Source organism: Exophiala bonariae (genome assembly GCF_035927105.1).
Source record: "Exophiala bonariae strain CCFEE 5792 chromosome Unknown scaffold_29, whole genome shotgun sequence".
Taxonomy (NCBI): domain Eukaryota; kingdom Fungi; phylum Ascomycota; class Eurotiomycetes; order Chaetothyriales; family Herpotrichiellaceae; genus Exophiala; species Exophiala bonariae.
Window position 1 is genome coordinate 1 of NW_027042504.1, and position 12595 is coordinate 12595.

The 12595-nt window shown below is 49.6% G+C and overlaps 4 protein-coding genes across 4 annotated transcripts; all 4 read right to left on the minus strand.

Annotated features, from left to right (window-relative positions):
• Window positions 1-1351: 1351 nt before the first annotated feature.
• On the minus strand, window positions 1352-2307 carry LTR84_007320 (uncharacterized protein; the record flags this gene model as incomplete). The annotated part of the gene is made up of 2 exons (XM_064850873.1): window positions 1352-1776; window positions 1833-2307. 2 exons carry the CDS (start codon window positions 2305-2307, stop codon window positions 1352-1354), a joined length of 900 nt encoding a protein of 299 aa, XP_064702142.1.
• A 1212-nt stretch (window positions 2308-3519) lies between these two features.
• Window positions 3520-5346, minus strand: LTR84_007321 (uncharacterized protein; the record flags this gene model as incomplete). Its single annotated transcript, XM_064850874.1, has 4 exons — window positions 3520-4244; window positions 4293-4576; window positions 4628-5258; window positions 5316-5346. 4 exons carry the CDS (start codon window positions 5344-5346, stop codon window positions 3520-3522), a joined length of 1671 nt encoding a protein of 556 aa, XP_064702143.1.
• Window positions 5347-9044: 3698 nt separating this feature from the next.
• Window positions 9045-9590, minus strand: LTR84_007322 (uncharacterized protein; the record flags this gene model as incomplete). The annotated part of the gene is made up of 1 exon (XM_064850875.1): window positions 9045-9590. The coding sequence occupies one exon, from the start codon at window positions 9588-9590 to the stop codon at window positions 9045-9047; it is 546 nt and encodes a 181-aa protein (XP_064702144.1).
• A 1354-nt stretch (window positions 9591-10944) lies between these two features.
• LTR84_007323 (uncharacterized protein) lies at window positions 10945-12381 on the minus strand (the record flags this gene model as incomplete). The annotated part of the gene is made up of 1 exon (XM_064850876.1): window positions 10945-12381. The coding sequence occupies one exon, from the start codon at window positions 12379-12381 to the stop codon at window positions 10945-10947; it is 1437 nt and encodes a 478-aa protein (XP_064702145.1).
• Window positions 12382-12595: the final 214 nt, after the last annotated feature.

Below are 12595 nucleotides of genomic sequence, written 5' to 3' on the forward strand. Positions count from 1 at the left end.
CAGCGGTATTTCTCAGATCACACGATATCTCCTCTCTCTGGTATCTCTCGCTTCAATGAAGAAGGGATGCAAGAGAGAGAAAGTCATCGAAGTGAACACCCGCCATGCATTTTCTTCTCCGAAGAACGTTACCTTGATCTGTGGATAACTATCCCAACTCAAAAGTGGCCATGAATTCTAATTGGTGCTCCGTTTGGAGTTTTCTCATCTTGTCGTGCATACCGTGTTGGTTGATGTCTCGAGAGACTCGAATTCAGCGGTGTTCCGAGGATAGGCTGGTCTGTCAAGGCGACGGAAGATGTATGGAGGTTAAGGTGGTTTTTTAGAGAGCAAGATTGTTGGGACGAGTTTAGAAGAGCGAGTTCAAAGAAGAGATCAAGGATTTCGACACCGGATAAGTTTTAAGTTGCACAGTTAAATACCTAGTACATGAGCCTTCGGACATGGAGGGGTAATACATGCCCCTCGAAGTAAGTACTCATGTGGGTAGGTACCTGTTGGGCACTCTGCATGCGTTGCTGCCAACTGGCAACGTGGGGCGGTGACGTTGAGGACCTTGGAAAGTGATCCACAAGCACATGCACCGCAATCAGTTGAGCACAATATGTCGCCCAATTAGCTGAGTCGCGTTTTCAATATGGCCTGACATGCTTCTACAACAGGACAACATGAATAATCGGCATGCCGTTCTCGGAGGCTGGCCAGTTCCTGATACGTCGTGGTGAATGAGCTCGAGGTCGAGGACGGACCCACCAAGGCTGCACGGCAGCTCAGCGGCGGAACTCTCGGTTATTCAAGGCATGTACAACGAAGGCAAGATGTCGAATTGGAGGGTTGGTTCACAAGGGAAGAGAGAAGATGGTAAGTGATCAGGCGGGATTGCTATATGAGGGAGAGTTATTATTACTATTACTGTGGCAGAAATCTCTACGTGGATAATCAGATGGAGATTCCCAGTCTGCCAATTTTCCATCTCGTCTGCTGCCATCCCCAGCTTACCAGCAGTCGAAGTGCTCGGTAATGAAAACGGAAGGAAACCAACAGTTTCCAGTGCTCGCGGCAAGTGGTATCTTGAGTCGATTTTGATGAATGGGATACGATAAATCAAGCATTATCTTCCGGGTCCGTTGTCTTTCGGCCATTAGCCTTGAAACGAGTGTCCTGTTTCGTGTCATGATGAAGGAGAATTTGAAAGGTGTGGTTGAGTTAGAGTCCAAAGATGCGGATTTTGTTCAGGCCTGGCTTTGTCGAGGATGGCTCCTGTCCACTGATGATGCCCTATTGGCTAGACCGAGCAGTTTGCGATCCATACAGCGGGTCTCAGATACGTCTAATCAGCTTCGGAGACCATTTACACTGTCTCAGGCTCAACGGTGGGAGCAGGAGGAGCAGTGACACCGGCAGCGGCATCAGCTTCGATAGTCTTCTCCGAGACAACGGGAGTAGCAGGGAGCTGGTGAGCATCGCGGATATGGATGCCAAGACGTTCGATGTCAATGTTGCGATGGCCCCAGAGGAGCGCTGCGGCGAAGACGATCTTGGAAGCAAGATCGAGGACGCCGTAAGCAACAGCCTCGGAATCTGGGGGAATGATGTTACCACCCTCGGAGACAGCCCACACAATGGGATAGACAAGTGCGATGGACACGGTCCAGACAGCGAGAACGTTGTACAGGCGAAAGACGTCGGCACCGAGCCCACGGGAGTAGATACGGCCTTCGTAGATGATGGTGTAGACTACGAAGAAGAGTGCGACGACACCGAATGTGAAGAAGCCTAGAGATGAAATTGTCAGTTCCAAGGACCATGGAAGAATGGGTAAGGACACTTACCCCACTTGTATGTGGACTTGACCAAAGCGCCAACGAGTCGGGTGACAACAAAGACCTGGTTGATCAAGATGGTGTACCAAATAGTGGGCGTGGGAAGGCCTGCAGTCAAGAGGAGGTCTGCCAACAAGAGCGGAGTGGTGATGAAGTAATCGATATAGCGAACATAGAAAATTTGACGCATATCACCGGCAACCTTGGGCGAGCCACGGGGAAACTCGACTTCAATCGCAGTCCATCCTAGGTTGGAACCTTCGGAGAAATAAGCGATGGCAGAGATGAGGGTAAGAGCCGCGGTCAGATAGTGAAAGAGTCGTTGAGAACGTGGCTTGGTGAATGAGAGGGCCCAAATGGCGATGGTGGCTGCTCCAAAGACAGAGGTGACTGTGAAATACCAATCGCTACCACGAGTGGTGATGTGGTTGTCGGTAGTCACCGTGTTGGTGAAACCATTGATGTCGAGAGCGCGGTTAGGCATGATGAAAGATAGTCTTGCTTCTTGTGACTGAGAGGAATTATTCTTTTGTTTTATGTTTCTGTTGCCGATCTTGCCGCTCGACAAAATTGTTGACCTGTAGAGTGTTCATCAAAGGCTGCTCGCAGCCCATTTAATACTTCTTCAGACGCACAGAGTGGAGCTGCAAACCAAGGAGGATATAACTTCATCGTCAGCGTCATTGAACATCAATTCACCCGTATGGGATGAGTAGCATCACTCCACTGGCACACGCATACCATGCCTAGGCTGGCAAAACAAATTCGTCGTTCTGGCAAAAAGATAGTACGGCACTGGAAAGCCATCCTAAAAAGGATGGCAACTTTACCTCATCTAACGCAAGGCTCTGACAGACGGGGGAGCGCATGGGGCATCTAGTGAAGGTAGAGCGGAACGGATGACTTGAATGCAGGGGAGCTTGTGGATTTTCTGCTTGCTGTCAAACCATGAACATATGCTCGTGATGACTCAAACGTCCGACGCACAAATGTACGTAACGAGAATGGCTTGATGGTGGATCAAGCCCTGGTCAGGGACTTTCAGCAACAGCAAAAGGCAAGGTCATTTCCACGGAGGAGATGGTCGGGCCGAGCTCGCCTGGAGCTCAGAGCACTGAGTGTTTTAATAGTTTATCAGTAGATGCAGTATAAATTGGGAAAACTTTGACGTGAGGATGAAGGAGTTTGGTAAAAGGAGCAACGGATTGAGGAGGCCGGAATGCACCGGAAGTGGGTTAAAAGTATGGCAGAAATCTTCCCACTCGAGAGCTGTCGATACAAGCATGCACCACTACGGTCATTGGAACGACCCAGGCGAACAGCCTATCGCTAAAACGTTCAAATCATGGAGGCAAGCGAGAACATCCGTGAGTTCAAAGCTGACTACCTGTAAGTGATCGACATTGCAGATTGATAGAAAAGTCAGGTCAACAAATTCACGACAGTTCAAACCTACTGATCTCATGACCATCTCAGAATCCATCCTGTGCACCATTCCTCGTTGAGAGATGCGCTTCTCCTGTGCTCACCAGAACCATTTAGGTCGCACCCGCAAGAAGGAAGGCCATGAGTGGAAACGGTAAATCACATTGCAATGATATCCAGGTTGTTTGATCTTGTGATTAAGGGTATGGGTATATACGAAAATCTAGACCTATAACTCCAGGCTCAATGCGTCTATGAACACTGAAACCAATCACCTCGAGGTGTAGAGAACTAGCGCCAACAAGAACAGCACTAGTAGTACAACAATACTGCGGGTCAAGTCCAGAGGCACTTTGCCTTCCTTGTCGAGCGAACTGACCATCTTTCGGGTATGTGTGCCAGGTGACCATGGCTTGACCATACCGAGATCATCAAGAATTTGGCCGGTAGTAATCTTGCTGCCTGCAAGCACGATTGGCACACCGGTCCCAGGATGAGTGCTAGCGCCAACGAAATAAAGGCTCTTGATATCGCTATGCTTCGTCCCAGGTCTGAAACTCAGGACATTGAAGAATGAGTGGCTCAGTCCTAGGATAGCACCCTTATCAAGGTTGAACCTTTCTTTCCACGAGGCGGGAGTATTGATAATCTCGTTAGTAATATGAGCCTGGAGGTCAGCACCAGTCCTGACTCGTACTGTGTCGAACACTGCATTGCGAGCCTTGGAAACCATTGCTTGCCAGTCTTGAGCATTCTGAGGGTTCAATCCGCGGTCGGCTCCACCTTCCAGCAGATGTCCACAGGGTACCAGTACGACAACGCTGTCTTTTCCGGTTGGAGCCGCTGTAGGGTCAACCCTTGAAGGCACATTGACATAAAAGGAAGGCTCTTTGGGTATGAGTTGTCGCTTGAAGATGTCATCGAAGCTGTCTTTGTAATCATCCGCAAGGAATACATTGTGCGTATGCAGTTCTGGTATGACCTTGTCCATTGACCCTGGAACTTGTCAGTGGAGAAAGCCCCTTAATGGTACAGTTGACTTACAGTAGAACGAGATGCTTGAGCATGAAGCTGGCTTTTGGGACAGAGAGGAGGCTTGAGGCGAGGACGGCAAAAGCTCATTGTATGCGTAGACAAGATCGGCGTTCACGAGAACGATATCGGCATTCAGAACCTCGCCAGAAGCCAAAGTTACGCCGGTGGCGCGTTTAGAATAGCCGTCAACGTTGACATGTGCAACTGGTGTTGAGAGACGGTATTCCACTCCGAATCGCTCACCAACTCGGACCAAGGCGTCCAAAACAACGTGAAATCCACCTTTGGGATACCTAAGCATATTCAGCATATATTCTTATCCTCAGACATTTGTTGTAACTCACCAAATACCTTCTGCCAGCTCGGTATACTGTAGAAGGCTGTATGTCCCAGGCGCATCGAATGGGCTCATGCCCATATACATGCTACCAAAGGTGAAGGCCCGTCGCAGCCGTTCTGTCCGGAAATACCGGGCTGCCCGATTCCAGATACTCTCGAACGGATGAAGTGCGGGTAGGTACGGCAAAAAGCTGGGGCGGGCCATAGCCCAGATGGTTGAGAAGTTTTTACGGAGTACGTGAACGACACTGGCTTCGTAATGAACGTGGGCTTCTTGCATCCATGCCAGATATCTCTCGAAGCCTTCTTTTCCTTCCCATCGTTCTATGGTGGTCTTCATTTTGGCAACGTCGGTTGAAAGCTCGATGCATTCCCCATCTCCGAACCATACATTGTAATTGGGCTCACATTTGACCAATTCAACGCCTTCGGCCTCGAGAGTGGTATCGAGATCGATGAAAGCTTCTCGAAAGAGATCTGGAAGGAGAAGGAGGGAGGGACCTTGATCGAAACGATGGCCATCATCGCGTATTAGACTGCACCGCCCACCCGTATGATCGTTCTTCTCGACAACAGTGACTCGAAAGCCTGCCTTGGCAAGTCGAGCAGCACTTGCGATTCCACCAGTACCGGCGCCTGCGCAGATGGTTTAGTCGTGCTTCGAGGCGTAAGAGAGTTTCACGACAAACTTACCTACAATGACGACGCTCTTTGGCTTACTCATGATTTGTTGCTGCGATGTGAGCTGCTATATGAATCACGGCGCCTGTAACAGCAGCAATGAGAATGTCAATCGGTGGAAAAATTCACGTGGATATCTTCTCAGAAAGTTGGTTCGCGCCTTCCCAAAGTCGCCGAGTCCATGACAACATGACTTTCTCGCGACACATTGGCGGTGGAACTGTTTCCCGAATCAGTCCGGAAATGTGATGGGGCGTGCGAATATCATGAGGAAGGATAGGTTCTTTTGTAGAAATATTCTGCAAGCATGTGAAGATGTCCAGCAAAGGAATGTTAATTCCAACGACGGTGGTGACTGGAGGGGTTTTTCAAGGCGGGTTGCAAAGTTATCGCCAAAGTTATCGTTGGACGCGAAACTGCTTCCCCTCGCGCCTGCCCCTCGGCTGCTCAAGGTAGGTAGGTCCTTAGACGTACACGTGGTGCTCCTACCTTTTTCTCGCTATGTCGTCATCATTTCTTTCGTTAGGTCAGGTAGGTAGGTAGGCACGTAGGTATTGAGTGCTGCATTCATGCCTACCTAGGTATCTGAGCAACTATCGCAACTTATAGACGTTAGCCACCTATGGCTATAATGCTCGTGTAGCCTTTCCAAACATGTCCCCTTGGCTTAACCTATATATTATCTAGTAAGACTGAAGACCTATGTATTCGTACATTGATATGTGTAAACAGCATAGACATGTCCGTAAAGCAAAAGCACAAATCTCAACATTGACACCCGGGGGCGGCCGAGATGCTGTATCTAGCTGGAATTCTGTCTACACGTTCCTCACTCGCTGCGAAAATGATCGTAAGTCGTATCCTGGTGCTTGTGCCAACAAAGGTGAGAACGCACCGACCATGTTGTGATGATCTCGTGGCATTCTGGATTCCTCGCACCGATACTCCAAGATTCGGCAATCAAATGTACGCATGGCACGTCCACCTCATCTGGCATTGTTATTGTTATTGACGTCCCGGATGATGGATGACATTGACAGTAGTACTTGTGGTGTACCGTGCACCGTACCAAATAATCACTCAGGGGTCAGAGCTCTCTCCCAGTCATGTCAGCTTAATTTATGATGTGACTTCAACCATAATAAAGCTGGCCTGAAGGCTACGGCGCGAGCCTTTACACAGGAAAAGGCACCTATGTAAGGTACCAAACAGTGTGAGATACATGGGTTCTCTGGGGGTCGATGACCCTCTAACCAACCCGGCGCTTCACTGCCCTGCCAGTGTCATCCCGTGCCTTGTTGGATCAGACGAGAAGAAGCTCAAATTGGAATGATCATCCTTTTGTTTGCACGGCCACGTTTCGAATCCAAACCTTGAAGGGAAAATAGAGTCTTTTCAGGCGAGAGATGCAGTGACATCCAGCAGACGTCATGGAATTATAGGATGGTGGTTATTGATTTCATTATGACCGAGTATTATTGCCTGCCAGTGCCAGCCTGCCAGGTCCAGCAAAGGAAATCGATGGCGATGAGCACTGGAGCAGGCCGTTAATCTTAACCAGATCACGGCTGTTACGGTTGCTGTTTCACCAACTCACCCGCGATCGATCGCCAGGGGGAGCCTTTTTCACTCTCTCACAAGTTCGCAACCTGCCGGCCTTGTCAATCAGTCACCCACCAGTGCACATGTCCCTTCAACAAAACATGCGAGTAGACCTACACGATTGTCCGCCTCGTGTTGAGATCGATCGAGGCCAAGTCACTGGCACGGCTGGGGACTTTTTTTTCCCTTCTTCTTTAGACTTTCCGCAGCTTGAAAGGCTAATGGAAGTGATGGCTGGGCGCGAGGCACCAGACTTTTTGGGTTTGCTGGAGTGCTGGAATCTGGGTTCAAATCGACCCAACGTTCCTTAGGTGCTCGGGATCCATTTCTTAGGGCCCTCCTGCCCTGGTTAGTTATAGTGGCTCCTCCCGGCTCCACCGATGTTTTGGCCACTTTTGGCATGGGGCAGGCACCTTTAACCGGTGGCGGGCGCACTGACCTGAACAAGCAAATGCCTGAGACCCTGAAGAAAGACAACGTTCAGCTCCGCCTCCAATTCGAAGTCTTGGAACTCTTGAGACTGCAGCCTCATCACCTGTTTCAATTGGTGAAGATGCGGCCAATGATTTCATGTCCGCGCCTTGTCTTCACATGTCTGTCACTTGAAGTCCGTAGTCCAGGCCCAGAGTCTAAAATTCGGGCAAGCTCAGTCTTCCCAGCAGTCCCGAGGTGTGCATCGTCCCATTCATCGACCTTTTGGCGAAATTTGGTTGAGGTTGAAAGGTCGCAACGAACGGTCTCTCTAGCACGAGGTCGGTGGTCACGCTGATCAGAAATGATAGGCCAGGGGTTCACTGGCAATTTGCCCTGGGGATTGGGCGAGTGATCATACACTGCACTACGCTACGAGGTACACTTCTCAAGCTGAGGGCCAAGGCACGAGAGCACTTACCCGGGCCAGCTATAGTTGTTAGCTTTCCCAGAGCATCATAGTCGAATTGATTGCCTAAATAGAACTCGGTCAGCGATTTCGTAGGGCGGCTCCACGCGGTGCTGGGGAGCTTCTCCCGCGTGATCTCGTTCACACCTCCCCAAGTCTGCAAGCAACCTCGTCCCCACAGCTACAGGCGAGATTCAGCGTTCGGATGCGTGGTCAACTTACAAATAGGAGAAAGGGACGCCCAGCTTGCCATTATTAACCAACTTGGAGTCAAGGGGATCACGACCCGAGCATATCAAAAGTTGAAGTTGGTCCCAAATTTCCCCACAGGCGCATTGACCTCAAACAGAAGCCCGGGTGACTCGAAACGAACGAGGAGATGGGAGATCGTTCAACCTCAGGCCTCGCAATTTCCAGGTCGTGGCAAGCGACAGAGACCGGGGGCTAGAATGTGGTTAGTTACGAGTGTCCGGGGGCTTAACTTGACTTTCGAGAAGGCCGGGTTTTTCCTGGCTGGAGTTTCCAGCTGGGCTCGTATTCCATCTGTAAAGGCACGAATCGAGTTCAAGATTGGCTCATCGGGTGGTTCTTTGTCTGTGCTTAGTAGAGAATAGTTTGTGTTTAGCTACGAGTGATTCATTAGAGCCGCAAGTTTCTATCCACAAGGTCAATAGTGCCCAAATTTGCTACGAAAGCAATATCTGTGGTTTCCCCTGGGCATGCTGAATGTCGGCGAAACATTTGGTGTGTGATCCTCCTCCCTGAATAATTGAGAAGGCAACCTTGTTCCCATGCGGTAATGGCTTGTGAGGCTTGAAGCCTTTGAATGCACCTCGGGAAGCAACCTTGACGCCCTGAAGCGGCAGGCCGAGGGGGCTGGACGGCGCCTCCAAGCCCCGAAGCCTCAAGCAGGCCCTTTATTCCTGTCAAGCTCAATTGCGTCAGTCTGTCCCGTACGAGGTTGGGATACCTTGTTGAAATCATATCACAAAAGCAAAGAACAATAACGAGCACTCACGCACTAGAAGTAATATAGTTTTGAACAATATAGGTATTATTATGCTGGGATTGAATCTTCAACAATAAAGAATAATGTGGCACAAAAACTGTGATCTTTCAACGGCATCAGCTGATATGATCAAGTCACGTCAAAGTTCCTCCTCGTGAAGTAGAGTTTATAATCCAAAATATCTCAACTTTTGACGCCCGCGCTAATGTCCCATGTGCATGCATTCGAAACGTAATCCTTGACAAGTTGCTTATGCTGGGCGACCGGGAAGAGTGACGGTGCCACCGATATCCTTCAGCCACGAGATGCTGTTGAACTCGGTGAAGATGGTCTTGATTTGCCAGGTATCCTTTTGGCCCTGGGCGTTGGATGCCTTCAAGATGGTGATACCCTTGACTGGCTCAGGTTGAAGTCCGACCAACCAGCGGAGAGCGATGGTGTCGCAGGTGAAGGACTCAATGGCAAGAGTCTCGATGGGCACAGCTGGCTGAGCACCTTGACCGGCCTTGAATGCAGCCTTGTTGGGGAATGTGACTTGACCAACTGGGATACCGGCCAGAGAGTTGATGCTGTCGGAGTAGTCGGAGAAATCATCAGATAGAAGTTTGTCGGCGTTGGCATCAGAGTAGGCTGAGATGAGACCCTCGAAGCCATCAACGAGGTACTGAGCTGAGTCTGCAGTCAGACATTTGCCTGGGCCTGGTCGTCCCCACCAACCACCACCGGGTCCCCATGGGGCAGCGGCAGCAGAGCTGACGAGAGCAGCGGTGGTAGCGATGGTGATGAATGAGCGCATGTTGATTGATTATTGGGGTCTTCGTGAGAAGTATTGAAACGATTGTAGTAAGTTGGGGTTAGAAGTAGCGAATGAAGCTTGGTGAGCGAATGGTGGTGTTCTGTTGGACTGGATATGGCATGATATGCTGGGGGAAGTCCTCCAGTTATATAGCCAAATCCTGGTACTGGTAGCTAGCGACCTCGTACCTTTTCCAGGGTTGTCTAGTTGTAAGCAGCTAGTGCTAGTCACCTCCAGATTTGTTGTGCTCACGAGCCATGGTCATCCAAACTTCAGGTTTGGAAATTCTGGTGCTCCTAGACTCTTCCGCCCACAAGAAAGATTGGCCACTGGTGGGAAAAGGGCACGGAGCACCACACTAGATTGGACAGTTCAGCAACCCCACCCCAGCCACACCCCGGCCCGATTGAGACTGGCTCGCCCGGGATTTGGGACGCTTTACTAGCCCAGTCCAAGTTGCACCCGCTGTGCATCTGAGAATAACCAGCTAGGCGGAACTCAACAAGCACGCATCATCACTCTGCTGCCAATTTTCGCCAAGGGATGATGCTCAAGTTCCCGTGGTCGAGGTGCTCGAGATTTTGGCACTTGTGCATGCTCCTAACTAATACCGGACCATGTTTCTCGTCTATCTGGGTCTCCCCGCGGTTGGTGTGCCTCTGGAAGTGGTGTAGACTCTGAGTATTTTTGGAACCTCTTGGAACTGCTATTGCCACTTTTCCGGATCACTTCCTATCCGTACAGAGAGGCTCCTTTCCATCTCGTAATGGTCCATGAGTATAGACTGGTACCCCATAAGGAATATCTCCACTTGGTCTCAAGGCCATCCAGTACCCTCATTTCCCGATGTTCGTGAAGCTCAAAGGAATCAGGAGTCAGCAATCAGGCATTCTGACTATTGTTTGAGGCCTTTCACTGGGTGATTGAGAATCAAATTGAGTACAGTCAGACGCAGGTACCAGCCCTACCAGAAATCACTAGGCTTGGTAAGAGGAATACCATCTGAGTCTAGGCTGCTTCCACGTGGGAATTTGATGCATCAGCCATGCATCTGAAAGTGCTGACAGGCATTGAACGAGTATCAAACCCTCCAATATTGACATGCGATAATCAGACATCAGAAAAAGCCACACTTCACTCAAGTTAAGGGCGCTTGAATCAAATAGATGACCGACTATTGCAAGACGGAGTTTCCGAAATAATCAATTTTTTGATCATTGGTAAATGTGCCATTGATAAATTGTGACATGCTGTCATCCGTCACTTATTGTTGTGGTGCCCAGACTCGTCACATTATTGCTGTGCTGAGACCCGGTATTAGAGCACATGGACCATCGCAACAAACAAACGTCATTCACGAAATTCTGCCCTTGGCTGGAGTACTCTGGTCATCTAGCGTTACCAACCCACGAGCATCGATCTCGCTCTCCATGCGTCTGACGCCATATGGCAGACTGGCGCCCTCGGCACCCTGTTGGATCAAAGTTTTCCCCTTGACGAGATGCATCAAGAGGAAGTTGATAGCACATTTAATTCCTTGCTCATCACCTCGCCGAATGATGTATCCATTGATAAAATCAATTTCGGTCTGCTTGGCACGTCTGAAATCTTCCCGCATGCTGCTTGAGTTTTGTGCTGTTCGGGATATGACGCCCAGGACGTAATGCTCTAGTCTTTGAGCGGAGAAACGCTGGACAACATTAGGGATCCCCTCCAGTTCCGGTAAACCTCGAATAACCAATGATATCTCCGCAAGCAACATTCTTTGCACCATGGATAATGAAGCATTGTGTAGTAATGCACCATTGGGGACATCGAGCAATGCGGTGACAGGATTCAAGATAGCATTGGCTGACAATTTCTCCAGCTGCAGTTGGAGAAGATCAAGGTAGGGAAAGGCCGCACATGATAGTACGGGCGATCTAGTCAAGGTGCGTAAGAGGAATCGTGAAGAAACATTGGAAAAAAGGTCTTCGTCTGTAGGGTAATGCAGCTTTCTCACTTCTTCGGAAAGATCAGAATGCGAAGATTTTACTAATTTCGAGGGTAGTGGAAATCGATCTGTATCGCGGTGAATTCCCAAGGCTATGGAGCCGAATCCAGCATGGACAACAGAAAATCGACCAGACATGTAAGCGCCATGAGACACAATTCCGAGCATATAGGTAGGGCGTGTCTCTGGGTCCGTAAATACCTCACGATTGACATCGTCGATCTGTCCCAAGCCGTTTTGCATGAAACAAATCGTCGAGTTTGCATCGACTCTATGCTTGATAGATCGTAGAGCAGCCACCGTAGCAGGAGCCTTGACAGTGACTATCAAATTGTAAATGTAGTTCTCGTCCGAAGGCAGTTTCTCGAGCGGCTCGACTGGACTGGTATGCTCAGCTTCAGGACCATTAGGAGTATCAGGGATGAACTTCCAATAAGGTCGGTCGCCATCATTATTCTCAAGGATGTCAACATCGTAGCCAGTCTGTTCGTCATTGACATCACTTTGTACATTGACCAAGCGAACAATTCGAGCTTGCTTCTTAAACGATTCGTACATGGTAGGGCGATGGATTATCAAAGAGACCGGTGGTGGATTTGGTAGACATTTGAGCGAGTGGGCGACCAAAGTGCCAATACTACCCAATCCCAGGATATGGATCCTCCTTGTAAGGAGCTCATCTTCGTTTGACTGTTGTATTTTATCTTGCTCCAGAGGTATAGAATCATATTTTTTATGGTCGTTGCGCAAGTTTTCAGCTGGGGGTGATCCTGACCACCATGATCCCAGTTCTGTCATGGTCGAGAAGTTCGCTCGGGTCCTAAGGGCTGCTAACGGGTTCCTTTCTGGCAAGCGGCCAGTTGCGTGTATTTTGAACCATGTGCCCGCGGCTCGGGAGAGCGGCCCAAGAAGGGTCCGCTGAGACAGTTTGAAGGTGGTATATGGTAGAATTCAGAGGGAAACTTTCTTCTCTGGAGGGACAAGCTTGTGCCACAGTTCGAAACACAGGTTC